Source organism: Amblyomma mixtum, chromosome 9, assembly GCF_055824585.1.
Source record: "Amblyomma mixtum isolate Tamu chromosome 9, ASM5582458v1, whole genome shotgun sequence".
In the NCBI taxonomy this organism is placed as follows: Eukaryota; Metazoa; Arthropoda; class Arachnida; order Ixodida; family Ixodidae; genus Amblyomma; species Amblyomma mixtum.
In genome coordinates, this window is record NC_143020.1 from 101099011 (window position 1) to 101126864 (window position 27854).

The 27854-nt window shown below is 43.9% G+C and overlaps 1 protein-coding gene across 1 annotated transcript; it reads left to right on the forward strand.

Annotated features, from left to right (window-relative positions):
• The first annotated feature begins 513 nt into the window (after window positions 1-513).
• On the forward strand, window positions 514-27842 carry LOC149330367 (uncharacterized). Its single transcript, XM_089559409.1, has 12 exons — window positions 514-829; window positions 2853-2947; window positions 4838-5069; window positions 7390-7454; window positions 7526-7771; window positions 9683-9757; window positions 11064-11135; window positions 12972-13203; window positions 14438-14532; window positions 16965-17019; window positions 21715-21815; window positions 27753-27842. The coding sequence occupies exons 1-12, from the start codon at window positions 637-639 to the stop codon at window positions 27840-27842; spliced, it is 1551 nt and encodes a 516-aa protein (XP_089415535.1). The 5' UTR covers window positions 514-636.
• The last annotated feature ends 12 nt before the right edge of the window (window positions 27843-27854 follow it).

Below are 27854 nucleotides of genomic sequence, written 5' to 3' on the forward strand. Positions count from 1 at the left end.
CAATTATGTAGGTCGTCGCGACTTGTGTATGTCTGTCTCTCTCTCTCTCTCTCTCTCTCTCTTTCTCCCTGTGTGTGTTTGTGTGTACGCATGCGTTAATGTCATTGCGGCACATGCTGCTACGAATGCAATTTTTCTACCACTTTAATCTCAGCACAAAGCGTCAACAACACCTACACAGAATGAAGATCCAGACACGTTCGATTAAGTTATATTTAATTGTTTATCTGGTTTTCCTCCTTTTTTATTTTTTTGTTAGTCGGGAGGGTGCGTGTTATTCAGTTGATAAAACTGCGGCCTGAAATTAAGGCTCAGCTTACGGTTGCGTAGTAGACCATGACTGTTGACCCGTTGAGACTCATGAGCACTTGCATACTTGCACGTAATATAACACGAACTGTGCACATATACTGTTTCCTCTGGAATAATAGCAGGGAATTCTTTTTCTGTGAACAACACGACAAACCGCACAGTATGAACGAATCTTCCTGTCTGAAGCAGACGAATGTCGCGGAAAGCATGAAAAACCAAACAAGCCGAAGCCATCCATAGCCTCAGACAGTTCTGTAGACATCGTGGTTTGCTCGGTCGGCGTGCGTCGTATTTTGGAGCTTTTGACTGTGCACATTTGTAAAAATGGAAAAGCCACAGTTTGCCTATGTGGTTTACGAAGATGGAGGTAAAGCTGTAGTTAGTGTTTCGTGCATAAAAAACTACAGCCCACAGTCCGTCAAGGAATTGGCGAAAAATAAGCAGGTTTATTGGTGCGCCAATAAAACAACCAAAGACGACGAGGGCTACTACGTTGGGCACATCGAAGAACTGGCCGGTAAGTTTTATGTCTGCAGTTGTATGCGTTTGGCGCATAATTTTAATGCGCAGTGCTTTTTTTTTTGTTAACCCATGGCGATGAAGAGCTATTTACAACAGGCCGCTGCATGTGCTCCAAGTGGGCTGCGTTGTTGAGCATGTGCCATCAACCCGCTTTAAACGTTCCTGTCAGAAAAGCCCCGTCGTGCTTGCCCAGTATTCAAGTTGCCCAAGTTGCGATTGATTACATGCCGAAATCCCAGCACCTCGAGGGCCCACTGCCCTTCTTTGTTTTCCTTTCTTTTTGTTTTTTCTTTGTGATGTTGCATGCATGCATATCTTGTAGTGCTCCTATACAGGGCGTTGCACGTAACATAGATATGTGAAAAAGATATTCTTTGGCATCATGTTGGAGCACTGTCAGCGTCGCCCTAGAAGTGCATCAGCACCTCTGTCTGTAAGAGGGTGCACCTCCATCTGATAGGTATGTCATTGTAAGCCGAGTCGTCACTTGAAAGTCAAGAAAGGGAAAGCGGTGAAGTGACATTGTTATTGTTCAATGCAGCCTCTGTCTATTTTTTGTTTATCATTGGGAGCTCATTGAAGTGAGCGTTGGTTGTTCCTTCTATTTATTTGTTACCCAGCGCGCTGGTCAGTAGGTAGTTTGCTACAGTAATGGGAGAGTGCAGTGGCGGGGTATTTTTAATTTTAAGGCATATCCTTTTGATGCTGTAAAAAAAGTGGTGCAGGAAGTATGTTGCTACAACAAACTGAATAGGCTGTTTGTGGCCTCCATTCGCATTTTTGTTTTCTGCTTGGTCTCAAACTGAATATTGAAATTACAAGTACTCAAAGCTGTGCAACGTAGTCGCAAACAATAAGTCCTTTGTTTCACTCCTTTATGGTGTTGCACTTCTTTTAAAGCTTTGGCTGAAGTTATGTGAAACATTGCTTGTGTACTATCCGGGACAGAAATCTCCAGGACTTGTGTGAGCAGTTGATACCTACCGTATTTACTCGCATAATGCTCGCACTCGCATAATGCTCGCACCCCCCACATTGCCTATCGAAAATTGGAATTTTTTTTTCCCTCGCATAATCATCGCATCCCCAACATCACTCGACAGAACTAAAGAAAAGTGCATGCAGAATGGATGGCCGAAGGCCAACACGCTCTTACGCCGGGTGGCAAGATAAAGAGGCCATCTGTGGAGCTGCTGTGCAGCTGGGTAGCAGATGCATGGAGCATGATTGGCGCTGACGTGGTCGTGAAGAGTTTCAAGAAAACTGGCATTTCCAACGCCCTGGACGCGACAGAAGACCACTTGGTGTGGGACGAAGATGAAGAGGGTGAAGCTGAGGAAGCCGACGAAGCAGCGACCAGCGATAGCGATGGCAATGTCGACGTGGACTCCGCGGACTCTGAGTGATGGTGATGTTGCGGGCGGCCAGCCTTCGCAAATAAAGTGTTTCTGCAGCTAGTGTTTGTCGTCTCTGTGGTTTTATTACAAACGTAAGTCCTGCTTGCAATTGAAGTTTTGGTTAAATTTACAATAGCTGGCTTGAGAACCCCGGTTCACAGCCTATTTACATTTGCTTTCAGCACTCCAAAGCATTGTTCAAAAATTTTCCCCGCGTAATTATCGCACCCCCTAACTTCGCACCGATTTTCTGCGAAAAAAAGTGCGAGGATTATGCGAGTAAATACGGTATGTTAGCCAGTGTGATGGTGGAAGTTTGACTCACATACTTTAAAGTGTGGCAGTCAGATGACATGATTGTTTTTATACATACCACTTATGCATGCTTTTGAGGCATCCTAGAGACTTTCGACATCAATATTACATATGCATTTTTTTATAAACAGCGATGAATGCAGTAGTGCACTTGTGTTTGTGCTTGGTGTGTGTATTCACCAGCCTTTATGCCCTTGGTGTTCTAATGACATTCCTTATAGCAGCTCACTGCTTGCATGAACAGATTTTACTGCAATGTGCAACGTTGGGAAAATCCCTATGTGAAATACATCACCCTGGTTTCAGTGACAAAACAGGAACTGGCCCGAAGGCTGCAAAAGAGACGCATTCGGTGGCCCGACAGTGTCTTTGATGGACCAGTGTGCGGAACGTCTGAAAAGGTAAGTTTGCGGTGAGGCTAGTTTCAAATTTAAATAGTGAAATCGCGTAGTGGTTATAAGCAAGTGCATAAATGACAGCTTTCGGCTTGTGGTCCAATTATACAAGTGGGCATACCTGACAAAGCTATTGTCACAAATGCGGGATAGTCAACATTCTGCAAACAAGTTAAGCAAGAACCTCATGGCATGTACCCCTGTCATTCATCAAATTTAACGTGATATCCAACTAATTACATCTAGCACAGCACAAGAACAGAGAAGGATAGTCCGTCGCGGTGGCTCAGTGGTTATGGTGCTCGGCTACTGACTCGAAGGACGCGGGTTCGATCCTGGCCGCGGCGGTTGAATTTCTTTGGAGGAGAAATTCGAGGCCCGTGTACTGTGCGGTGTCAGTGCACGTTAAAGAACCCCAGGTGGTCGAAATTTCTAGAGCCCTCCACTACGGCATCTCTCATAGCCTTAGTCGCTTTGGGACGTTAAACCCCATCAATCAGTCACCAGAGAGGGACAAAACGAGGGTGCACACTACCATATTGTGTGAGACAGGCACACTGTGATGTGTTCCGTTTTTGGTTTGTGCTTGTGTCTTGTGCTGCTATTTCTTTTCTTTGGTGAACACCAATCATAACTAGTTCACGCATTCGCTTCCACAGATGATGTCTGCTCAGATCTGATCTTTTTGTAGTTTAACAGAAAATGCTAGTGGCATTTGCTGATCATATATTGCCACACAACACCTACTAGTGCATTATTCAAAAAGTCACTACTCTGCGCAATTGCCTGCATTTCATTTCAATGCTTGTCCTCAACGCCATACAGTTAGGGTGTTTGCTTCCCCTTAGCATGAAGAATTTGGTTGGTTTGTAAGCAAACGCGTGTTTTCATTGGTAGAAAGAGCTGTGTTAACGCAGTACTTTACTTTTTGGCCTTGCTGACCTCTTACCTTTTTATAATTTGACAGTCCCTGGGATTGTGTCACAGACTTGCATGTGCTTCTGCATGTTTGATATCTTGGTAGCGTTTTCCTATAATTTCCTTCAGATTCACTATAGCATGATTTTTAAGGTGTATTTTGGAAAGGTTTGATGTTTTCATTGAAGAATTTATTGCTGTGCATGCATTAGAAGCATGGTAGTAAGTTTGGGAAGTGCTGTTTGGTGAAAATTATGTCAAGTTTGTCATGTGACAGGGGAGACAGCACCTCTTGTCTTATTCCAATAACCCTGCCCAGAGACCCACATATGCCTGCCTGCTGTAGTCACTGCCTGAACCTAATAACAGTGCATTGCCAAAAATTTTATCTTGGGAATAATTTCAGCCAGTTAAAGTTCCCAAGGTGGTCGAAGTTATTGCCAAGACCGCCACTGCAGCACCTCTTTCTTCCTTTCTTCCTTTCTTTTTTTTCTTTATGCCTTCCCTTAGGCTGCAGTTTGGGTGTCCACCGAGATAAGTGAGATTACTGCATCATTTGCTTTCTTTAAAAACCAATTTTTTACCTAGATCTGAAGACAAATTTTAGGTAATACAGTTGGCACAGTTTTTAATAATAATTTCAGCAGTTAACGAAAATGTGCAACCTGATCTGCAATCTTAAACAACTGTAGTCGGATACAACTCAAGAACTAAGCGGCTTTTCCGTGCCAAAGGATCCCCTTCCAGCCAGCGGTGCTGGCTGATTCTCATGAACCTGCTAATGTGACAGTGCAGGGAGCAGTGCACGAAGTGGCAGTCTGCTGCTCCCTGCACTGTCACACTAGCAGGTTCATGAGAATCAGCCAGCACCGCTGGCTGGAAGGGGATCCTTTGGCACGGAAAAGCCGCTTAGTTCTTGAGTTTTATAGGTGTTAATTTTAATGTGGCATTTTTGTCTTCATTTGTCATGAATTTTAGCGGGAGCTGAGCCAAAAAGAAAGGAATACCCGCAAGAAAATGGCAAAAAGAAAAAGGCTCAGGGAAATTGCTGTCGAGAGCAATTCATCTGAAGAGGAATGCGGAGAAACCCTTTCTCCAAAAGGAAAAATCATAAAGAAACTTCAGAATGAAGTTCTTGTGTTAAAAAAAAAGCTTGCACAGGAGCGCCACAGAAACGACAACCTTCAACAGGAAGTCATTAAAGGAATGGGTAAGACATTAACACATAGTGTTGCACCACCTGCATGTGTCATTGTTTTGCATCCTTAATGGTAAATTATGTACACAAATGTTTCCAAAAGGGAAGGGGGCGGCACCAACAGCACATTTCAGTGCCTGCCTTGTGGGAGAAACAGAAGAAAATGCAACAATATTTGTTCCTCCCTCCTCCACATGCCTATAAGGGGACGCTGATGTCTCCTCACCTATTTGTGCGTGCCTATTGTCTGTAATGTTACTTTCCAGGAGGGGACATGTAGGAAATGTGGGATTTGATCCCCAGTGCCCCCAGGTATCTACCAGTGATACATTCGATGCAAGCTCTCCCTGGCCTGGTATTCGATGTGCTTTGGGTGATATGCTGGGGAAATAAATCTTTGACCCTGCATTTGGTAGCTGAAAACACCATGTCTTGGCACTCTTTGGCCACAGATGCTCTTGCAGTACAAAAACTCATCATCAATACTTTCTGGGAGAGGAACTGTAAGCTGTATTGGTAACGCAGTGTGGTGCATTACTGGTTTTTGCTAATGTAGTTAATCTAAATCAGTTGCATCCATAACTCAGTAAGCTGTACAGGTATTAAAAACATGAGCAGCGCTGCTGCATTTCGTGTTTTTGGTTATGGGTAGAGGTTGGACTTATATCAAAATGATTTTTTGCAATTCACTTTTAACCAAAAAACGTTAGTATTCTTGACATGTATGCTGCAGCTTGCTGGCCATTGAGTAGAAGTTACACTCAAAGGAGAAAATAAAAAGGTATTAAAACCAATGGCATGGTGGGGTGGTGTTGCTATTGGGTGCAGTTGTGCATTTTTGGGCATTGTTTCGCTGCCTTACATGCCTCTACAAATCAGGAGGCTCCTCTCTTCGCCAAACGTCTAGGCTAGTGCTGTTCAGTGCCATAGCATATAAAGGCTGTTGCTTGGTTAAGTGGGCTTGTCCACGCCATGTTTGAGGGTCTTGAGCAAGCTTCATGAAAAAGTACCATTTTCTGTCTACCTCAATGGTTCAACAGCAGTTTCATCACTGCAGTCAACACTTGGACCATGTGATTTGTCACCCTCTTTGTCAGCTGAGAGCAATGGCCTAAGGATAACATGAGAGCCCAGTTTGCCACTTTTCTAGTGACAGCCCAGTTTGTGTTTGTCTGATGGTTCTGTCATTTGACTTTTGCTGGTATTTTAAATGGAGATCTCTGCGACAAGCACAGCTGTATGTACGATGATATGTGCGTTAATTGCAGGTAAATTTATGCCAGTGCTGAAAAAATGGTTAAAATATACTGTGACTTTATCCCTGCGAAAAAAAAAAGTTCCTGCAAATAAAAACTATATTTGCTGAAAAAAAAAGAGAATTGTGCACTGAAGTAAGCATTGCAAGAGTCTGGTCAATTTAAAAAAAATAAAAACAAAGTCCAACCTCTATCTAGTTGTAAGACTATTTGTCAAGTGGATCTGTAGCTGTGTTGAGAACTTGATTATATGTAGTAAACAGTGTGTAGAGTTGTGTTTGCAGTGACCTCTCTGAGAAAAAGAAAGCCAAATGCATGGTTGTACACGTTAACCCTAGGGAAGGCGAGAGCAGTATTGTAGGTCATTAGGAGAGAGTAAATTGAGATTAATATAAGGTCATAAAAAAATGTGCTCTTCATTGTTTGCTGCACTACCCATCCTCTTGTAGATCTTTGGGAATTGAATCACAATAGTTGCATTACCATGCCCCTTTAGGTGTTCAAGCTTATATCAATTTTTTTTTCATGTTTTCAGTTTTGTGGAGAGATCTGGATTTAAAAATTGCTTGATTGCTTTCTAGCTCCAAACGTCGTTTTCATTGTAGGTAACCTATATAAAGTAAAGTAGGCTACTGTTCAATGGAAAAAAGAATGTGCTGCCATCTCGCTTCCTAAGTTATGCACCACGAAGTATAAGCTACTGGCACAAGGCAGTGTCTTCCACAAGTACGCTGCTCTTGCACTCACTAGCCAGCCGGACAAGCCTGGAAGCTGTTGCCTAGCATGCATAGCTTCCTCTCCGCTGTAAGCGACTTGTGCCACAAAATATATATGATGCGTACAGGTCTGACTTGAGTCCCATGCAGTGCATAAAATTTGCTTGCAAGTGTCAGTTGCTTATTGGCATCACATCCACAGCGGCTGTGTTTCGATAGATATGCTTTAAAGAACCCTTCATGGCTTAATTAATTTGGAACCCTACACAGCAGTGTCTCTCATAGCCCATATGCAGTTTTGGGGTGCTAGCAAGCTGTGACCAAGTAATCATTTGACATCCTTTTGTCTTTGCTGTGCAGAAAGCATCCGGCAGGATATGAGCACATTCCGTAGGATGTGCAGATGCTCTCAAGAACAGCGAGAGGTATGGGCATTCCTGAACAGTGGGGCCAAGATGCATATGCCTAATTACCTCCTCCTACTCTATTTTTGTAGGGAGCAGCGCCAGAAGATGCTGTCAAGCGCAGGCTGTTTGGGATAGACCAAGTTTCAAGTGGCACGTTGGTGCTTAGGGCTGTTGAGCCGAATAAACCCATCTCAGATCTTGAATTAGTCACTGAAACTAGTGAGATGGGTGTGTGTGAGAATGAGAATTGGTCTGGCCGAACCGAGGCTACTTTGACAGATGGGCAGTGCCTGCAAACAGCCGTGGCTGAGTCACCACTGTTACAGGCAGATGAGGTAGGTCTTACATTGTTATTTGAAGCTATATAGCCACCTTTTGTATGAGAATATGTTTCTGAGGTAGAAGAAAGTATTATATTGCTTTTGTTTGGCAGCCACTTACCAAAATGTCAAGCTGTTTCTTTACCAGATGTCACAATTCAATTAATGCCAACTCTCTCCAAATGTCCAAGAGGCCTCAGATTTTCGAACCAACTTTCTCATTTACAGACGTCACAGTACCTCTCTTGATTGCGCCCAACCTTTACTCAGAAATAAGTTTTGTTCACAACTCTAGTTGCTAGTTTGCCCAGTACAAGCAGGAGCCAAGTGACAACACACTACAGCAGCTAGCAAATTTTTTGGATTTGAAACAATGGGCTAGCACTGATTGATTGCGGTAATGGTCTATAAACACTGTTGGAGCATGCTGAAGCAGGCATGTCTTGGATTTGCTGGGTTTGTGCTGCCGTAAAAAGGTTTTTGTTGGTGCTAACTGATGAAGCATTTTCTCAAGCTTTTGTATTGTTTGCTCATATTGTTCATACTGTTTACTTAGGGGAGGTAGTTATCTCATACATGAACCACAAAAGTGAAATAACTAGAATAAGACTAGGGTGGAATGCATTTGGCAGGTACTTTTAGAATATGAATTACAGTTTTCATGTATCCCTCAAGAGAAAAGTACATAACAGTTGTATCTTACCAGTACTCACCTTTGGGGCAGAAACATGGAGCTAACGAAAAGGATTCAGCTTGAATTCAGCACAACGCAGTGAGCTCGTCATCAGCATGACTACGCCCACTGCAGGGCAAAGGCCTCTCCCATGTCTCTCCAATTAACCCTGTCCTTTGTCAGTTGCGGCCATCGTATCCCCTCAAGCTTCCAATCTCATCCGCCCACCTAACTTTCTGCTGCCCTCTGCTAGTATTGCCTTCTCCTGGAATTTATTCCTTTACCCTTAAGGACCAGCGGTTATCTTGCCCTCCCATAACATACACAGCGGAATCCCATTTCTTAATTTTGACTAGGATGTCATTAACCCTTCACTCCCTCACCTGCCCTGCCCTCTTCCGGTCTCTTAGCGTTACACCTAGAAATTTTTTTTCCATAACTTGCTGTGTTGCCCTTAATCTAAGCTGAACCCTTTTTGTTAGCCTCCGTGTTGCTGCCCCATAGGTGATTACCGTTAAGATACAGCTGTTGTATACTTTTCTCTTGAGGGATATTGGTAAACTGCCATTCATGATCTGAGAGAACCTGCCATATGCGCTCCACCCCATTCTTAACCTTAGAGTTATTTCCCTCTCGTAAGCCGCTGCGGTGGCTCAGTGGTTATGGCGTTCGGCTGCTGACCTGAAAGACACAGGTTTGAATCCGGCCGTGGCGATCGCATTTCTATGGAGGCGCAATGCTAGAGCCCCGGGTGCTGTGTGATGTCAGTGCACCTTAAAGAACCCCAGGTGGTCGAAATTTCCGGAGCCCTTCACTACGGCGTCTCTCATAACCTGAGTTTCTTTGGGACATCAAACCCTTACCATTTCTTTTTTATGATCCGGATCAGAGAGCTATGGAAAGAAAAAAGATAGTTGTAACGGTAGGAGACAAGAACAGAGTGGGTCAGGGAACAAATGAAGTTAAAGACATCTAAGTCGAAATCGGGAAATGTGCATGCACAGGGCATGTAAATGCAAAGGAAAGATACGTAACCGATGGCTACTAAGCTAACTGACTGGATTCCGAGAGAAGGGAAGCATTGCAGGGGGCAGCAGAACGTTAGGTGGGTAGATAAAATTAAGTTGCTTGTACAAAATCGCCATAGCCAGCACAGGAGTAGATTAATTCGAGAGATATGGGAGAGGCCTTTGCCTTGCAGTGGGTGTAGTTGGCTGCTGCTGATGATGATTATTATTTTCATTCCATTCCAGAATGGGAAACTGTCAGTGGACACGCCTCAAAGCCGCCTGGATGTAGACCCTGCCTTCGGCATAGATACCGTTCAGGTGTGAATTGAGTTTGTTTAGAGAATTTCTCATTGCGTTTATGATTTTACTGTTAACAGCTATTTCCCAGCTTGGAGGGATTGAGACACCAACTTTTGAGGCTATACAAAGCTTATGGCTAAGTTTAGATGTGAGCAGTGCTCAAAATATATTTTAATTCACCTCCAAAGAGTCCATAAATGCCCTTCACATAATCACTCAGCTTGCTCCAGCTCGTCAAAATGCCTGATGGTGCCGCAGCAGTAGCAATCCTGTGGCCCTCTTCATTTTGTGTTGCACACTTGAGGAATGATGTGTGGGCTATTGTGCACCATGGCACAATACAATAAAATGGTTGTGTGTGCGTGGCTGACTTGTTGCAGAAACAGTTCATATTTAGAACTTAATTCACAACGATGAGAGAAGCCAACAGCCACAGAAACGAAGGGACACAGGGAATTTTTTATTTATTTATTTATTTATTTTGTGCTGTTGTTCGATATAGAATATTACTGAATATGTTATCGCTTAAAGCTAATTGATTAGGAAAGCAGAAGAAAAAACAACCACATGCCGCCGGTGGGATCCGAACCCACGACCTCCGAATTACGCGTCCGGGGCTCTACCACTGAGCTACGGCGACAGCTGTCAAACCTTCTGCTTTCGGGGGTATTTATGTTTACAAATAACCTAACCTTGGGAGTGTTCACCAGTGCCATCCACGTTCTTAAGCGGCGGACGTAGCACGTCCTGAGTTACCGCTGATGTGACGTAGAACGTCATCGAACGGCGAGGGTGGAAGCTTTGTGAGAACCCTCTTATGCTTCCTAAGGCATCAAGGCTGCCAGAACCGAGGCCCTCGTTAGGCAATTAATCAGACAAGGAAAGGGGAATGAGGGGCTCGTTATAAATACGAGAGAAGCCAACAGCCACAGAAACCAAGGGACACAGGGAATTTTTTATTTATTTATTTATTTTGATGACAATGAGTGGTACCATTACTATCTCGGCGCAGCCTTCCGGCTAGATGAATAGGAACAGCATGTGACTTTCTTTTTTGTTTTAGCTTTCTCACTTGATTAATGTAGCACCGATCCTGGCTAGCCTTAGCATGTCATGTTGAAATTAGCCGAGCGACATGCCTGCAGATGAGAAAGAGCATCCGATTGGCTGCCTCGATCCAAGATGCTCTCCGTAGATGGCACTGCAGTGCACGTTTGCCTTGCTCCGCTGCTTTCTGTGTGAAGCGCACACTTATGCTCCTGATAGTACATCTGTATGACTGCAGTGACATTTAATCCATGTTATACTATTTTTCTTGCTGAAGGCACTGCAACCTGCAGAAATGGCATCCTGCAGTGCCACTACCAACCAGGTGTCCAATGTGTGCGTCAATCAGGTATGAATTGAGATTGCAGTTCGCCACTATATTTCGTAAAATTTCATGATTTTTACCTTATTCTTCAACTAAGCTCCACGTACGTGTGATTACCATTACATATAGATGGTGTTGCTTTTTCAGTTTACATAGGGATATTATGGTGTTTAAAAAGCTTTTAGGGTAGTGTTGTATTTTCATCTTTTTTAACATTGCAGAACTCTCATTTGACACATTTTCTGAGTTATGCGTGTTATGTGTTGTTTGCGAACAGAGTTAATGGGGAACAAAAGGAAGCACACTAGAGTTGGCGAAGCCGCTTGCAATATCTGAGCGCCTCTCTTCATTCGGGTCATGCATATCTGTACTGAAAGTTCAGTGATGTTTAGTGCTGTACAAAGTGCGTTCTCCATGCCATCCACCATTGTGTACAGTAAAACCTCGTTAATGGAGATGCAAAATAGAAAAATCTCCAATCAAATTCGAATGTTGACTTAAGTCCCCCGCCAAAAAATTGCCAAAAACAGTTTGCATTGTAATAAGTATATCGGATGAAAAATGCGCTGCGGTTTTGTGCATTTCAAGTGAGGAGTGTCTAACACTGTTGGCTGAAATGGCCATTAATCGGAGCGCGTTGTGGTTTAGTGTACAAGAATGTATTAAGCTTTTAGTTTATTTTAAAATTATTTGCTTAAAATGTATTTGCTTTGTCCCCCCACCCCCTTATGTAATGCCTCAACAGAGGCCTTTAAGGGTAAAATAAATGATGATGATAAAACAGCCACCGTGCTGGCTCAATAGTTATGGTGCTCAGCTGCTGACTCAAAAGACGCAGGATCGATATACCTGGGGTCGGCTTGTACATTGAAGAATGCAGTCTAGATAAATTTTTTAGCTTGGCAAACAAGGAAGCTCTTGCTTTGTAACATCAAACTCAAGGTGCTTATGGAGTATTGATGTACGCAAGACAATGTTTTCTGTTTTGGGCCAAGAGTTTATTGATAGTAGTTGGATAATCATGCCTAGGTCAAGGGCCGCACCAGTCTGCAATTAGTATCTCAATCCAAAAAAAGCGAATCCTGGTAAAGTATTCTTTTTACAAAGATTTTACAGTGCACTTGGAAAAAAAAAATGTTTTCCCTTCCAGTATTCTCCTGGAATGAGTGTAATGGCCACTGAATATTTTTTAGGTAGTTAACAGTGACACATGGTGAAATGTACCGATGTTTCATTCCTTTAATATCCTGTAGGGAATAAAAAATTGGTAGTTTTTATGCCTGTTTTAGGCACTGATGGTATACCTAGCTATCACATCTTTTTGCCAATTTCTCGCATTGCATGGTACATAATTACTTAGGCCTTGCATATTTTCCATGTTTTGAATTGCGTCCTTAAAGGGTAGCCTTGTGTTTTATGCTGCATTCTTTTTGCAGCTTTTTGCAAATGTATAGCAACTTGAGTGGTACCAAATTACTAAAACTTCAAGTATTATTTCGTGAGCATATATGCTATAATTATCCCTCATGTGTCTGAGGTCTTGGTGTCTTAAAGTGTAAATGATATTTGGGAACTTAATGTTGCTAAGGAAGAACACTGCTAGGGGTACAAACGGCATTTACTTTTATGCGTGCTTCTGCTATTTGTGTTCTAATGTCTAGATGACATGGGAACACCCGTAGGGTGTACATGGTGTACTACAGGGGTGCTTTCATAAAGTTTCAAGCTGCAGCTTCATCATGCAGATGCAAAATGTCTGATTTGGAAGTATCATTTCTGTCATCTAATCTCTTGATTCAGGTGAAACATGTCGGCATTGGGGAGTTACTGCACATAGCACTCTTTTCTTTGGCCATGCAGGTACTTATTGGGCCTGGTGTCCAGATCCCGTCTGACAAGTGGCAGCACCTCATGGACCAACCGAAGGATAGCCTCTTTGTGCGGGAAGCAGCGAAGGCAATTTGGGGCATCCAGAACCTGTACAACAGGAGCGTCACTGGAGCCCCTTGCCGCCGCTACCTGCATAAAGAGGGCGGCCCTGAGACCACCGAAAAGAAGGCACTGACACCAATGAAGCTTGATGCTCTCAAAAGTATGTCCTTTTCTGTCATAATTAAGCTTAGTTTTCTTGAATTAGACTTGCAGGTGGATGTGCAAACTGTGGGTATGGCAAAAGGGCTGAATTGTATTGTGCCCATATTGCATGACCTGAAATTGAGTAGTGCACTGTGATGTTTGTGCGCACTGCTCAGGCTGCTGCGTATGCCTAGGCAGCAAGGAAAAGGATGTTTTTTGGGTGGTGCTGCAGTTGTGACTTGCTGGCTGGTGCACTTTGTACTTAATAGCTGTCTTTCTATCATCCTGAGCTAATCGGTACTCATTGCTCTAGCATGCTAGGTGCCAGCTGCACTTTGGGCTAACGTTTGGGTAGGTGCACTTTCACTGGAAGTTCCCAGTATATGAGGCTATTTTCTGTAACATTGTAGCATATATGTGCTGCTGTGGTTTGTGAGTTGCAAGCACAGTAGCTTTGTATGCAAGGCAAACCTGGTTGGTGGATAAGCTTTATTGCTGACATGGCAAACATGAATCATAATGTGGTTTTGGGTTAGTGCAAAGTATCGGCAGCATGTTCAAATTGCTCAACTGAACTGCATGTAGCTCGTTTGGAGTATGCTCCAGTGATACGACAACATGGTGTGTCAGAAGGCACAGCACCTGTGGTGTGCACAACACCACTCATATGTTTTCAACCAGGGGTCATGTGCTAGAGTGGTTGGCTCTCAGGTTCACTGACTAGGAGTGGCTACCTTGTAGCGATGTGTGCCAGTGATAGCTGTTTCACCAAGTCAACCACTTGAAAATGTGCCTCCAGATCTGTATAGCAGATCAGTTTTCACATGCTCTCCAGTGGGCACTACAGTGGACTCCCTTTAAACAAAACTCGATGGGGACAAGGAAAACTGTTTCATTTATTGGCAGTTTCATTTAAGGGTTGTGACCCCCCCAAAAAAGCTGTGCAAGGTAGTTTGCTTTAGGTTGGTATGCCACCGCTTCACCAAATAGTCATTCATCATGGTTAGGCTGCACATGTGCTCTGAGCAACCCTCTTGCTGGAAGTACTGCTGGAGTAGTTCTACTGCCTGGCTTGCCTCATTAGTTGACACTAGGGAGGTTGATGGTTGGCTGACAGAGGTGCGCAATTAAATTAGCCTGAAAGCATTTTAGGTGTAAATTGTTCTTTCCAAGCATTGAACGTGCTTTTAGAGTTGGAGATATTGCCCCAAAACTACTTTTTGTCTCTCCTTTTATTTTATTTTTTTCAGGTGCTTTTGAACAACATCTTGGGAATCACCCAAGTGACATCCCTAGCACGAAGAGACGTGCCAGTGTGAACAGGCACCTGGCTGATATGCTGAAGGTATTGAAACGGTGAAAAAGTAAAGCTTTTTTTTCTCATCTTCACTTCATATTGGCTCCTGTGTTTCCTGCACATTCGTTTTCAAAACCAAAAGTGCGAGATTATGGTTTTGAAAATGCAACACATTTAAAAAACAAGCATTTCATAAGCAAATGACATTGACATTGTTCATAGTACAAGTCACAATGTGTGCTTATTGCAACAGTGTAATTATGCAATATGTTTTAATAATTGTGCACCAGTTGCTTTTCTTGATTAAATGCATTTCTCTATTATTTTTGCATGGAAAGCACAGAGAAGTGACTCTTGCTATGAGGGATGCCATATAGTGAAGGGCTCCAGAAATTTCGGCCACCTGGGGTTCTGTAACATTTTGATATATTGCATGATGGGTCTCCACAACTTTGCCTTCATCAAAACGCGACCACTGCAGCTGGGATCGAACCCGCATCCTTCAAGTAAGCTGGCGAGTGCCATAACTACTGCGGCACCATGGCGGCTTATTCCGTATCATTTCTGCATCATACGGTTCAGCAGAGAATTCCGTACAGTCCGTATAATACGAAGTCGTAAGGATTCCGTATCATATAAGGCTCTCCATATAATGCGGAAGTCCATATTATTTCCGTATGATATGGAATTCCGTATTCCAATAAGTGCGTATATATGGAAATCCGTATTGTATGGAGTCCATATATGCGGTTTTTTCCAGTAGGGATGTATTTTGTTGAATACTTTTTTGCAGTTCCTCGGCACCTTTGTAGCGCAGTGTTTCCTTTACTCTTGATAATTTTTCCTTAATTTATGAGAACTTTGCATAGGTAACAGCTTTTTTTTTGCATATTCGTTTATTTTGTAAATAAAAAAGTGTGGATCTGATTTCAGGCAATGTTTCAGCAGCGTTATCATTTAAGCACCGTACAGGTAAGTTGTTGCAAGCCTCTTAAAGGTGCACTGATGAGGAATCTGAATTCGTCTTTTTGCCGCGGGAACTCAATCTACACTCTCCGAGCATTCTTAGAAACTTCGACTTATTGCCCTGCGTGGCCGATTTTCCTAATTAAATCGAATGAACGTCCGGCTCCCGCCTTTATTTTTTGAATTCTCCCCGTGCGGTGGGCGGAGTCGACCAACGCGTGGAGTGCCTTTCAGCCAGCTCCGCGGAAGCTTTGCTTTCGGTTTATTTTGTTTTTTAGGTTTCCGTGAATAAATAGTTTCATTTGCAGATAATATAGCCGCAAAATAAGCCCGCAGAAATAAAAATACGCGCGGACTATTTGCTTCTATGGATTACTACGTATTACACCGCCGATGGCAGAGCGGCAAGCCGCCACGGGACTGGGTGAAAGGCACTCCACGCGTTGGTCGACTCCGCCCACCTTACGGGAATAATTAAAAAAAAAGGCCGGAGCCGGACGTTAATTCGATTTAATTAGGGAAATCGGCCACACTGGGCAATAAATCGAAGTTTCCAAGAATGCTTGGAACGTGTAGATTGAGTTCCCGCTGCAAATTGACGAGTTTAGATTCTTCTTCAGTGCACCTTTAAGTCCCTACGCCAAAATGCCAAACTACCACACGCAAGCCAGTGAACATATACGACCAAAACAGTAGCTCACTTCTGTGCCAGTGACCACGGAGAGGATCATAATCTCCCTGTCAGCCCACTGCTACCTCCGAAAGAAGGTGTTCTGAGCAATAGATGCCAAAACTGTCTTTCAGTGCTCATTTATTAATTTGTCGACGCGTCACGTGTTCAAATACCGGCAGCGAAGAAGCACACACATACAGAAAGAAGGAACACTCAAAACACGGACGCACGCTGCACTCACAACTGCCTTATTGGAAAAGATTTCAAGCATAAAAAAGGGTCAGGCGTCTGCGCACTACAGACAAGAAATAAAATCGTAACAAGCACGTGCCAAGGAACATCAGAAAACATCTTATCATATTGCCGCGAAAAGGTTGAACTCCGAAGCGTACATAAAATCCGACGTATCGCTAATACAGCCATCTGCTCTTTTCTTTATATGGAAGGCCTCCAGGAGCTCACGTACCGTTTGATACTTCCTGCTGCCTAGAATTCTAACACTGTCGAAACGTGGCGAACATTTCGTGCATGACTGGCAGTGCTTAGCCAAGTGCACATTTTCTCTGTTCTTTAAATTGCTTTGGTGCTCCCCTAGCCGGTCGTTGATACATCGCCCTGTTTGACCGATGTACACTTTTCCACATGAAATTGGCAGCTCGTATACCACCCCAGAAGCGCACTGCACATAGTGCGTATTGTGCTTTTTACCACAACCACTTCTTCTTGTCTCGCTTCCTGAAATATGGGGGCACAGCTTTGAAAGCTTCACCGGAGCCGAAATAACGAGCGGCACCCCATACCTGTTCGCAACCTTCTTCATGTTATGCGACACTTTATGTAGGTAGGGGGCAACTTCCGGTCGCAAGTTCCTGTGCCTCTTCGTCTTGGGGTTCGCTGTGCGTGCCTTCGATTTTTTCAGGCAAGCTTCTGCAACAGAAGTCACGACCGACAATGAGTAACAAAATTCTTGCCAATTGGTTCTCAAAGCCAGACTGCATTTCATGGGCGCACGATTTCTCAATCGCCGAATCCAGACACAAGCTAACTATGCTACTTTTTATCACCTTCGAATGGGTAGAGTCGTAGGGCAAGAGTTGCTTCTGATCACGAGGGGCGTACATCCAACGAGTATGATCTCTGCTCAACTTCACCTGAATATCTAAAAACTGAAGTTCGTCGATATCCGGTGTCTCATAAGTGAATGTCTGTCCCGTTCCGTGCTTTCTAAAAGCATCCAAAATCCTGTTAACAATAACGCAGTAATGTAAAGGGCTCTGCTTGTCCAAAAAAATAAAAATATCATCAACATATCGGTGCACCTTGATGTCCTCGTCCGAGTTAAAAGCAGCGCTTAAAACCTGGTCAATGCTGGCTAAAAAAATGTCGCTTAATATTGGTGCGACGGAAGATCCAATGCAAACGCCTTTCGTCTGTAAATAGAGGTGATTGTTAAAAGCGATAATGGTACCTTTAAGGTAAAATCCTAAAAGAATGAAAAAATTGTCAACAGACATGCCAGCTGAATTTTGGATACGGACAACACCACTCTTGTTCATATATTGTCTCAAAGAAGCGAACAACTCTTGGTGAGGTATAGAATAAAATAGATCCTGTATACATTGCCAGACAATGCAAACCCGATGGTGTGGTCGGTCTTCAGAAAATTGACTACTTGTTTAGAATTTTTGACAAGGAACGTATCGTGAACAATAAGCTGTTTCAAAGATTTTTGCAGAAACTGGCTAACATGTAACTGCAAAGAGCCTTTTTCACTAACAATAATTGCGAAAAGACACACCGGGTTTGCGCGTCTTAGCACTAAAGAAAACATTTAAGGCATTACCTTTAGACTTACTGACTCCTGTAAACAAACTTTCATTCCCAACATCCTTGCAGAAGTCGGCTATCCTTTGTTTTGCCGCAGTAGCACAACGCTTTATAAGGGTGAAATTCTTTTCAACCGCTTGAAGGGCTTTCTCTTGGAAAAGGCCTTTCGCTAACACCACAAAGCCTCCTTTTTCATGCCCGAAATCTTTCCCTCTAAACCAGTTGTGAGTGCAGCGTTCGTGCGGGTTTTGCGTGTTCCTTCTCTTAGTGTTTCTGCTTCTTCGCTGCCGGTATGATTCAAGAATGTTACCAACTTTCCCAAAAACACGTTTTACGGAAAATATGCACGCCAACTCCAAATTTCCGGTGCAGAGTGATATTTATTGTGGCTGGAGCGTCACACGCAGAAATGTTTTTCGACGTCAGCAGATTTTCAATCACGATTCTCGGTGCATTTCTTTGTGTATTTATTTTTTCGTTTCAAGTTTCCGGTAAATGAGTGCCGGCCCTACACCTGTCAGACAAGGTGTCCGCTTCCTTGCTTCGACGACCGCTGAAGCCATGAAATAGAACAGTACTTAACCACCTCTAAAACTATTAATTGCTTTTTAAGGATTCTTCAAGCCTAGTTTTTCTTCAGGAATGGCGATCTCTACATAATCAACGTAGATTCAAGAACATTTAGGAGCACAAATGATTTAGTAAATAGGGTATAAAGCGCTCCTAGGCCTAGTTAAGACTTGCTGTTCACACTCGAACATTCGATCAGCTACGATTTGGCCCAGTCTTCCCCCAGTGATTACAAGCGATTGTGTATTCGCGGTCTCATCGCCAGTTATGAACACGCCAAAAACAAGAAAGCTAGGAAACAACTTCAGCATAAAAATCGCAGCGCGATCTTATCTTTCTGAATCAACAGTTAAAACTTAGTAAGAATTCTCTGGCAGATATTGATAGCCGACATGTACATGCAGCAAAATCGGTTTAACGGAAGTCTTTAAATATTCCTGCTCCGATCAGCAGTGTTGTAAAAACCGTGTGAAGGATTTGTAACCGTACGTGACATCTTTTATGCGTCTCTTCACCTGTGCGAGAGTGTCCGTTCTTGGCCGTAGGATTAGTAGCAATAAATATCTTGCCAGTACATGTGCCCACACTTTCCATCATAGTGAGTTCGCGGAACAATTTTTCAGGCGAGTGTGACGTCAATGCACCCTGTAAAATTGTCGCCCGAGGATTCGTATGTCCGTCCAGGGGCGCTTGACCTGGCGTCGATGTGGCGGACATCCGAGTGCACTTCGTGTTTAAATAGGCCGGGTAAGCCGTCCTACGCCACGCATTCCACCCATTGCTAACTTCGAGATGCTTGCCATCACGTTTCTCGCCCTTCTGGCTGCATTCCATCATGCTGCCTGTTCCACCCAGCATCCTCCGTTAGAGAAATGTTCCGGTAAGCCCTTTCTGCGTAGCTACAATGAAGCAATCAACTTCATGTCTTGAGAGGAAGAGAAAACTCGCCTAAGCATAACATTTTGAGTAGTATGCGTCAGTGATAATGCAGTGTTGGTCTTACGGCTTGCTCAGTACATTTGAGAACCATGCTGAGTTAAACCGCGGAGAAAAATTAAACTTAGAAAAATCCAAGAACATTATATTTCAGGCTATTGATAAATATTTCGCTCTGAAAAATGTGGCAAGTTATGTGGAAAATGTTTGGTGTTCCAGGGATTTTTATTTTTTAAACATGCTCGTTGTGGAAGGCGTCTTTAAAAACGATCGATGCTACAAAAGAACGACACTAATGAGTGTTTTCAAATACATTGACCCTTTCCTGCCCAGTCACTCAAATGCATAATTTCCGCCAAAAGTTTAATCGCAACCTGAGGTTTCTCAAGAATTCAGATTGCAGGGGCTCTGCTTCAAAGCTCTATAGTGGGACTGATGTAGCACTCACGAATGTCCTAGCGCTTTCTAGAAAACGAACAAAAAGCTTCTCAGCCTCAAAAGATTTCGATCACTTATGATGCATTACAAGCCACACAAGGTGTCTCAGAAACAAACTCCCTAGGCTCTACACTTTTGATAAAGGTGATTTTGAGGGATTAGGAACAAACTTCTCAAGGTAGTTCAGTAAGACACTAAAAAAAGTGAGTGCATGCTCAAATGAACATGAGCTGAGCGCATAAAATATGCACATGTGAGAAGATTTTTCTGATGGCCATTGAGTATACCTGCACGCAGTGGGAAGTCTGCCGTTCACTTGTGTTTCACCATGAGAAAGAAATTGTTTTACATTTGTTCGTACAGAAAGTAGGTGTCCTATAATTTGATAGCTCTTTCAGTTGTAATGTGGTGACCGTTTCGTCATTGTTTGACGAACCCACACATTTGTGATCTCACAATCAAGAATTTCGTTTAGAGCAATAATTGAGATGAGAAATTAGAACTTCCCAGTTCGTCAGTTTATAGGTCGGAGAGGGGTTAATTAAGGTGCCTGTAGCGTAGTCATATATAATATATATATTCTAAGCAGTTGTTTCGTAGTTTTAGTGGACATAATAAATATACAGCTGTTAAATCTGCGGCCTCTAGCCCCTTCTATTGACTACCTCATATCCTGGGTTCAGTGAAAACGTGAACAATAAGTTAATCTTTCGTCTGCTCTGATATGGAACAGTGACGAACAAACCTATCTGAGCAATTACGCCGTTCTCTTTGATTTAGCATCGATCTTAGCAACGTTTAAAGAGGTTGTGCTTCCTGAAGAACAGTAAAGGCACCAATGAAAAACAACTACCGCTGTGGATTTAAAAAATGACAAAATGAACCCGAGCGATTGCGCAATCACACTTCAGAGGCTTTTTTGCTTTTCAATTCATCATGTTTTATTCAGGTCACATACGCTTTTCTCAAGCCACAGATAGCAATTAGGTCCCAAAAAATACTGTTTGTTCCAAGCCTTTCAGTTATGTTAAAAACAGACATGAAACGTCTCATGTTCAGTTAACTTACCGCCAAAATACGTCTTTTTATACCCCAATGCACCTCAGTGAAATGTTGACTGAGTAAGATCTTGACTTAAAGGTCTGAAGTATACGTTGCAAATAAAGACGTTCAACAAAAGTGTGAACAGCGTAAGGCTATAACCTGTGTTTTCGGAATATCTTGCAGCCAGATATGTATTCTGAATCGGACGCATATTTCAAGAATTTTTTAAGCATGACCTCTTTCTGGTCTTTTAAAACGACGCACTAGAAAGTCTGCAGCCACTTTAGTTTCTATGGGGTTACTTGAGTCGGAGTATTTAGTAGGCAAAACTGTTAAGATTGCACGCATCTGAACTAGTATACGCTAAGAGCGTCGCCTGGGTTACGCTTCTGAAGTGGAGCACTTCTTCATATCTTGGCTAGGCCTAAACTGCTTGCGCCAACCACTTTTTACGCTATTGCATTGAAGCTACTCCTGCAACACAGCATACCTCTTCCCCGGCTTAGGTTCCAGCAACCATTATTAGGGTTAGTAATTAATACACTTGATGACTTGGAGCAGCACAAAGTTCTTCACTAATATGATGCCTTTCATAGTCAAAAGCTCCCAGAGTCGTGCCCGTTCAGGCATTCATGTTCAGTGGTAAAGAATACTGCACCGATTGGGTGATTGTGATAATTCGTTTTAAGCGTCACGATTTTCTTTCCCATGACCGGGAACACGGTATAAAAAAGCGGTCTGGATTTTTGTAGCATTGAACTGATCTCGCCTTTCAGGTGTCACTAAACCCGTCGTCCAGGTGCAGAGCATCACAGTCACGGACGCTGAGCTGGGCAAGACAGTGAAAATCCAAGGCAAAGTTCGTGTCACCACTAAGGTTGGCACGAAGCCGGTTTTGCAGCTTTCATTTTCCAGGCAGAACGGCCTGAATCTTCCGTGCGTTACTAAAGTTTTGCCATGGTAAGTTCCCAAACCTTTCAATATGCACCCATTCATAAGCAGAGAAAATGTACCCAAGCTCAAGTGGAACACTAAAGTTTTGGGTTGTCAAGTACCATGGACATAAACACCACCGAGTACTGCTGCGGCGCAAACAGATGCCCATATAGACATTCGGTGAACTCTCGCGTGTTCCAGTAAGAGCATAATTAGACACCACAAATATGAACTCCTATGTTTCATCTGTCTACCGCAATATGGTCAGCTGTATAGTGCGCAGTTCTTGGGGGGGGGGGGGGGGGGAGGCATTCCTGCTTTCTACTTCCTAGTCGGTATCGTCGGCGTAACTGGTTATCCAAGTTGAAAAACGAAACGCCACCTGGAAGGTTCCTGCTAACCACGTAAGATCCCAAAAGTGGGCAGAGAATGCACGGACAGAGAATCAACGAAAAGGAAACGGCTTAAAATGAATTACTTATTATCAGTGTTGCTATTGATTAGAATGTGTTTTCGTGAAAGCTATGCCGAAGAACACTTAGGTGATATCTGCAACGAAATCGTAATCAGCGTAGAAAAAGTACGTGCAGTTCCTTATAGGACACACGTGAATCAAACACCATTTTAATAAACATGGAAGAGGCTCGGGTTGACGGTATTATTTCGGTTATTCGAGAGGCAGGAATGTCCTGCCGGGTGGCGCACGTGACGCGAGAAAGCAGTTAAAGCAAATTCATTTAGGAGAACAGGGTGGATACAGAGGAAGGAAAAAGTAAATGGCACTGTCAAAGGAGAACGTGAGAAGAAGAGATTAAAAAATTTTCTGTTATAAGATAGATGCGGTTAGCAAAACACCGGGCTCAGTGGGGTGGGATTTTCCTAACAGGTGTAATGTGGCTGGCTATGATGATATGCGGGTGGGGAAGGATGATTGGAACACTCATAGTTTCTCCTCCTTAGTTATCGGCAACAACAGACAGCTAGTCATAAAGCACATGTAGGAAAAGGCAGTATGCAGAGAGAGAGAGAGAGCGAAAATTTTTAGCAAAACAGGCACCACAGGCACTCACTGAGCGCCTTGTACGAAGGGAAGCCAAGGAGAGGCCTTAGCTATACGAGCTGCGTTTCAGAAACTATGCCGGAAGTGTCGTGCTTTAGGCTAACGAAGCATGGAATTTCTTGTACCCTAGTCATGGCCATTGCGCCAGGAGCAAACTAGGCCCTGAGGTTTTCCGCAATAGCTGCTTACATCAATTGTTTTACGCATGCTAGTGCGTTGCTATCGCTACGTCGACGGTCTACTTTCTCGCCGCCATATTTCGTAGCTTTGGTCGCCCAGTGGTATTACGGAGCACCTATTTTCCGGGTTAAAAAAGTTGCGTAAAGGCCCCTCGTAAACTGTTATGTTTCCTGTGTCGTTTATAGAATTTTCGCTTTACAGCTTACGATTAAAGTGACGCGTTTCAAGCTCACTTTAATACTCATTATATAGCATTTCGTCGGTTGCTCAATGCTTGGCTTTTTACGCGGCGGTAAAAGAGCCTTGCAATTATTTTACTCAGGCAGTACTTTAGTGCCTTTCAGCGTCCTTGACCCCGTGGTGGGATCGTTTCCTTTTTACTACTCTCGCAGAATATTCCTCGTTCGGCGACAAAACTATTGCGAGACATCTCAGTGAAGCAGCCACATGTCGGGTGCCCTCAGGCCACAAAAAGTGCCTCCTCAAGAGCACTCAACTATGTAGGCACCTCCGAGTACCCACCAGTAAAATGCATTCCTCAGTTACGAGGCCACACCCACCATCCACTCAACCGAAGGGTTCCACCCATCCCCCAACTACACGCTTCCACTCTAAGGAAGTCTCCACCTTCTCAGAGCTCACGGCAAAAGGAAATTTAATGACGAGAAATGAAAGTTTATCAGTCTTAAAGCAAAACGTACTAGCTAATGCCACTTCAGGTTTGTCGCACCAAATGGTATATTTCCTGTGCACTTTTTGTTGTTAAAAAATGACAAAGTACTGAATTTAGGTTCACGCATTGAAGTGCTTAAAGTAATTTGCACAACGACGTCACTATCAAGTATTTGTTCTTCCAGAATTGTACATTTTTTAACGAGTGTTTCCTGCACCTTGCGATATGCATGGGTCAAGAAGTCGCCATGTTTAACTCACTTTATGACCAAAGTACACCCTTCTAAAGCGCTAATTGGCAGGTTTAATAACAGCAGCTACACTCTGCCTATTTTACTATTGTGCTAGCATTAGAAGGATTTGTGCTAGCGGAAATGGCGAGTTATCCTACGAACGAGCTTATTCTGCCTCGGATGTGACGAACCTTATTACGCTACCCTTATCTCAGAGCAAGCAGCGCAAAAGGACAGCGGAAAAAAATGAAGGAGGGCGACATGAACAGAAGCGCTGAATGCGCTGAATGTCATCATTTCTGTCCGTATCGCCCTCCTTCAGTGTTGCCCGTTGTCCTTTCGCGCTGGTTCCTCTGACAGCATAGCTTCCAACTAGCCTAACAACAAGGGTTGCCATCCCGACGAATTCCAGCGCCTCGCTACCAATTGTAAACTGCTGGAACCTTCCCAGACTATTGATTACTGCATTGGTTTAAGTTGGCCACGGAATACGCCTCCTTAGGGCACGTAGTGACCGCAGATCCTAATCACGAGAGCGAAAGGACTAGAAGAGTAAGAGTTGGATATGGTGGATGTTGCCAGTTCTCTCAGATCCTGAATGCCAGTTTACCAATAACCCTCAGCCCCGCCGCGGTGACTCAGTGGTTATGGTGCTCGGCTGCTGACCCGAAAGACGCGAGTTCGATCCCGGCCGCGGCGGCGGAATTTCGATGCAGGCGAAATTCTAGAGGCCCGTGTACTGTGCGACGTCAGTGCACGCTAAAGAACCCCAGGTGGCGAAATTTCCGGAACCCTCCACTACGGCGTCTCTCATAGCCTCAGTCGCTTTTGGACGTTAAACCCCAATAAACCAATAAACTAAACCAATAACTCTAAAAAAAAGTATACAACACTTGTATCTTCCCGGTACTCATCTATGGGGCAGAAACGTGGAGACTAACGAAAAAGGTTCAGCTTAAGTTAAGGACAACGCAGCGAGTTATGGAAAGAAAAATGATGGGTGTAACGTTAACAGACCGCGTACGGGTAGAGTGGGTGAGGGAACAAACGCTAGGTAATGATATCGTAGTAGAAATCAAGAAGAAATGCCTTGGACTGGACCCCTAATGCGAAGGCAAGATTGCTGATGGTCCTTATGGGGTACCGACTGGATTCCAAGAAGAGGCAAGCGTAGCAGACGCAGCAGAAAGTTAGGTGGGCAGATGTGTTTTAGGAGTCTGAGGTAATATGGTGGCCGTAGCTTGCACACGACAGAGCTAATTGGAGAGCAATGGGAGAGGCCTTTGCTCTTCAGTGGTCGCAGTGAGGGTGATGATGATTATGCAATCTTGCATATAACTACCTGACGTGTGTTGACCTCGGTTAAAACAATCCTTACTATGGCATCTCGAATATAACAAACTTTTGTATGTTAGCCTCAGATATAGCGAAATTTTGCGCGTTACCCCGGGTATAAATAACCTAAGTACGTCACCTCTGAACCAACAATCTTTAGTATGTCAACCTCGGATATATTGAACCAATCATACCGTCAAAAGAAATAGAGCCATTATGTGTGCGTTATTGAAGGAAGCGTTACACTTTGTTGTAAAAATGCAAAATAAATATATATGAACGAAACATCCTAACGCGTTCAACCGATCCACTGAGATCGCCCAAGAGGGTTTTTGTTTTAGCTCCAGTAAACACGACCTCGCTGTCGGTTAGCTGCTTGCTTTGATAAAAAAGGGGCTCTACAGCTGGCCGCAGTCGTTAAAGAAGAGGCGGAATTGGAGGTCGCTGGTAGAGGGCATTGTCCTGCAGTAATAGTAGTTTGGCTGATAACGTACGTAGACTAAACCAGACTACTAACATAAGGGTATGGTGCACTTGCAGGACTGCATTCAAGTTTTAAATCTTTCTTTTTGTCCTTCCAATAATAGCACGTACAATCTTTGCAATGGCACAACCCAAATCGAGAAGGTACTGAACCAAGAATGGGGCAATACTTGCCCAGTGAAAGCAGGGACTTACACGGCCCTCTTGTCCTTCGAAATTCCTTCAAACCTGCTCGCACAAATTTACTTCGGGGTGAGTTCATCCTTCCTCTTTTTGGATTCTCGTTAATACATGGCCGACACTGGTCGCTGACATTTTTGTTTTCGGTATTGAGTGTTGTAGAATGTTGTGGCCATCCAACGAATTCCTTGGGCCATGTTTTGTACCGTTGTTCAGCTTTAAGTTCGCTTTCTCCAGACGTCAACTGCGACAAAGAAAAAACCTCTAGTTGCAGGCATGGCTGGTCTCAACACGTGCTTTACTGCTACCGACACATCCACAGATTTATCCGGCTCGGCCCTGGCAGAGAGACCATGCTGCGGCAACATATAACCACAGTTCAGTTACTTTTTATTTTTTTGAGGGAGAGGAAAATTTCTCAAAAAGCTTGCCAGGCGTGTCAAACGTGTCATCATTGTCCCTCTTTGACGCCAGTGGCACGCTTATGCATCTCGCCTCGCTGGCGTGTTTCTGCCACGTAGAGCGCGACGGTACACCCCGCAGATTAAGTCAACCTCAACAGGGACGGATGATGAACAATCAAACGAAAAGAAAACGAAACACAACATTTGAAAAATGGTTGGTCGTGGTGATTACGAATCTAGCTACTGTAACCTTCCTAAAGGTACAGCTGGCTTCACAGTGCCTCGCCCGCTTTAGCTGGACGCGGTAGGCTTTGCTGGGCCTACAGCAAAAAGCCTATCGGGAATCATGCGTGTGGCATGCTTATGCATCTGGCCTCGCTGGCGTGTTTTTGCCACAAAGAGCGTAACGTTAAACCCCGCAGAATAAGTCAACATCAACAAGGCCGGATGATCAAGAATCAAACGAACAGGAAACGAAATACAAAATTCAAAAAATGGCTGGTCCTGGTGCTTACAAATCCAGCTACTGTAACTTGCCTAACGGTAAAGCTGGCTGCTGAGGGTTAGGCCCGCCTTAGCTGAGCGCGGTAGGCTGCAGCTATTGCCTTCAAAAGGCCTAGGAAAGGAGCCACAATTCTGCAAAAAGCCTTGCGGGACGCGGGAAAAAGCTGACTACTGTATCAAAAACGACCCACTGTCGCACTGCGTCTTGTTTGTTGCATTACATGGAAAGCTCCTGCTTATGTCTAGAAAATACTCAGAGACCTAATATCTAAGAAGGCCGAAATAACATGCCGGCAGGGAAGGGGCCGGTCCCCACAATGTGTTACCCGCTGTCGGGGGATCCATGTCACACTGGATGTGTGGGTCATGTGAGTACTGTTAAGGGGGTGGGGAGCAAGGGCATGCGAAAAGGCCAGAGTTCATTCATATTTAACGAGCAAAGTGCCCACCGTGTCAGGCGGCAGCTCAATTAATCGTAAGTGGTTGCTTAGAAAGAGCAACCCAATCCAAGCAACCCAGTTCCCACAGATGGCAGCATAGACGGGCAGTGGCGCATTGCGTCACGACTGCACCACTGCTCCAGGAGTGGTAGGAAGACTCCGAGGGATCTGTGAATAGTGATAGCGATAGGGACCTGTGAAGTGGCATATATGGCCACTAGCCCATTATCAGCATCCGAACAACTGCCACCCGTGAACACTGGATCTGAGCACCGGATCGGAAGTGAAAAAACCGAACTACTAGGGTATCAAATTCGCATATGGCCCAACTGCACAAATCGACCATTATTTTTTACTCACCACTCGCATTGTCTGACCTCTTTCCAGGACGGCCAAATTGTGGTCACGCTCAAGGTTGTTGACGGCAATGACGTTTACGCGTGCGTCACGTTCCCCGTGCAAGTAAAGGTCGACTAAGCGAATGCAGAC

Bases quoted from the DNA above. Each gene is read 5' to 3' on its own strand.
- LOC149330367 (XM_089559409.1), top strand. From the start codon at position 637: ATGGAAAAGCCACAGTTTGCCTATGTGGTTTACGAAGATGGAGGTAAA. The intron at 9,758-11,063 runs GTGTGAATTGAG...TTCTTGCTGAAG, and splicing joins TCGGCATAGATACCGTTCAG to GCACTGCAACCTGCAGAAAT. The intron at 13,204-14,437 runs GTATGTCCTTTT...TATTTTTTTCAG, and splicing joins GAAGCTTGATGCTCTCAAAA to GTGCTTTTGAACAACATCTT.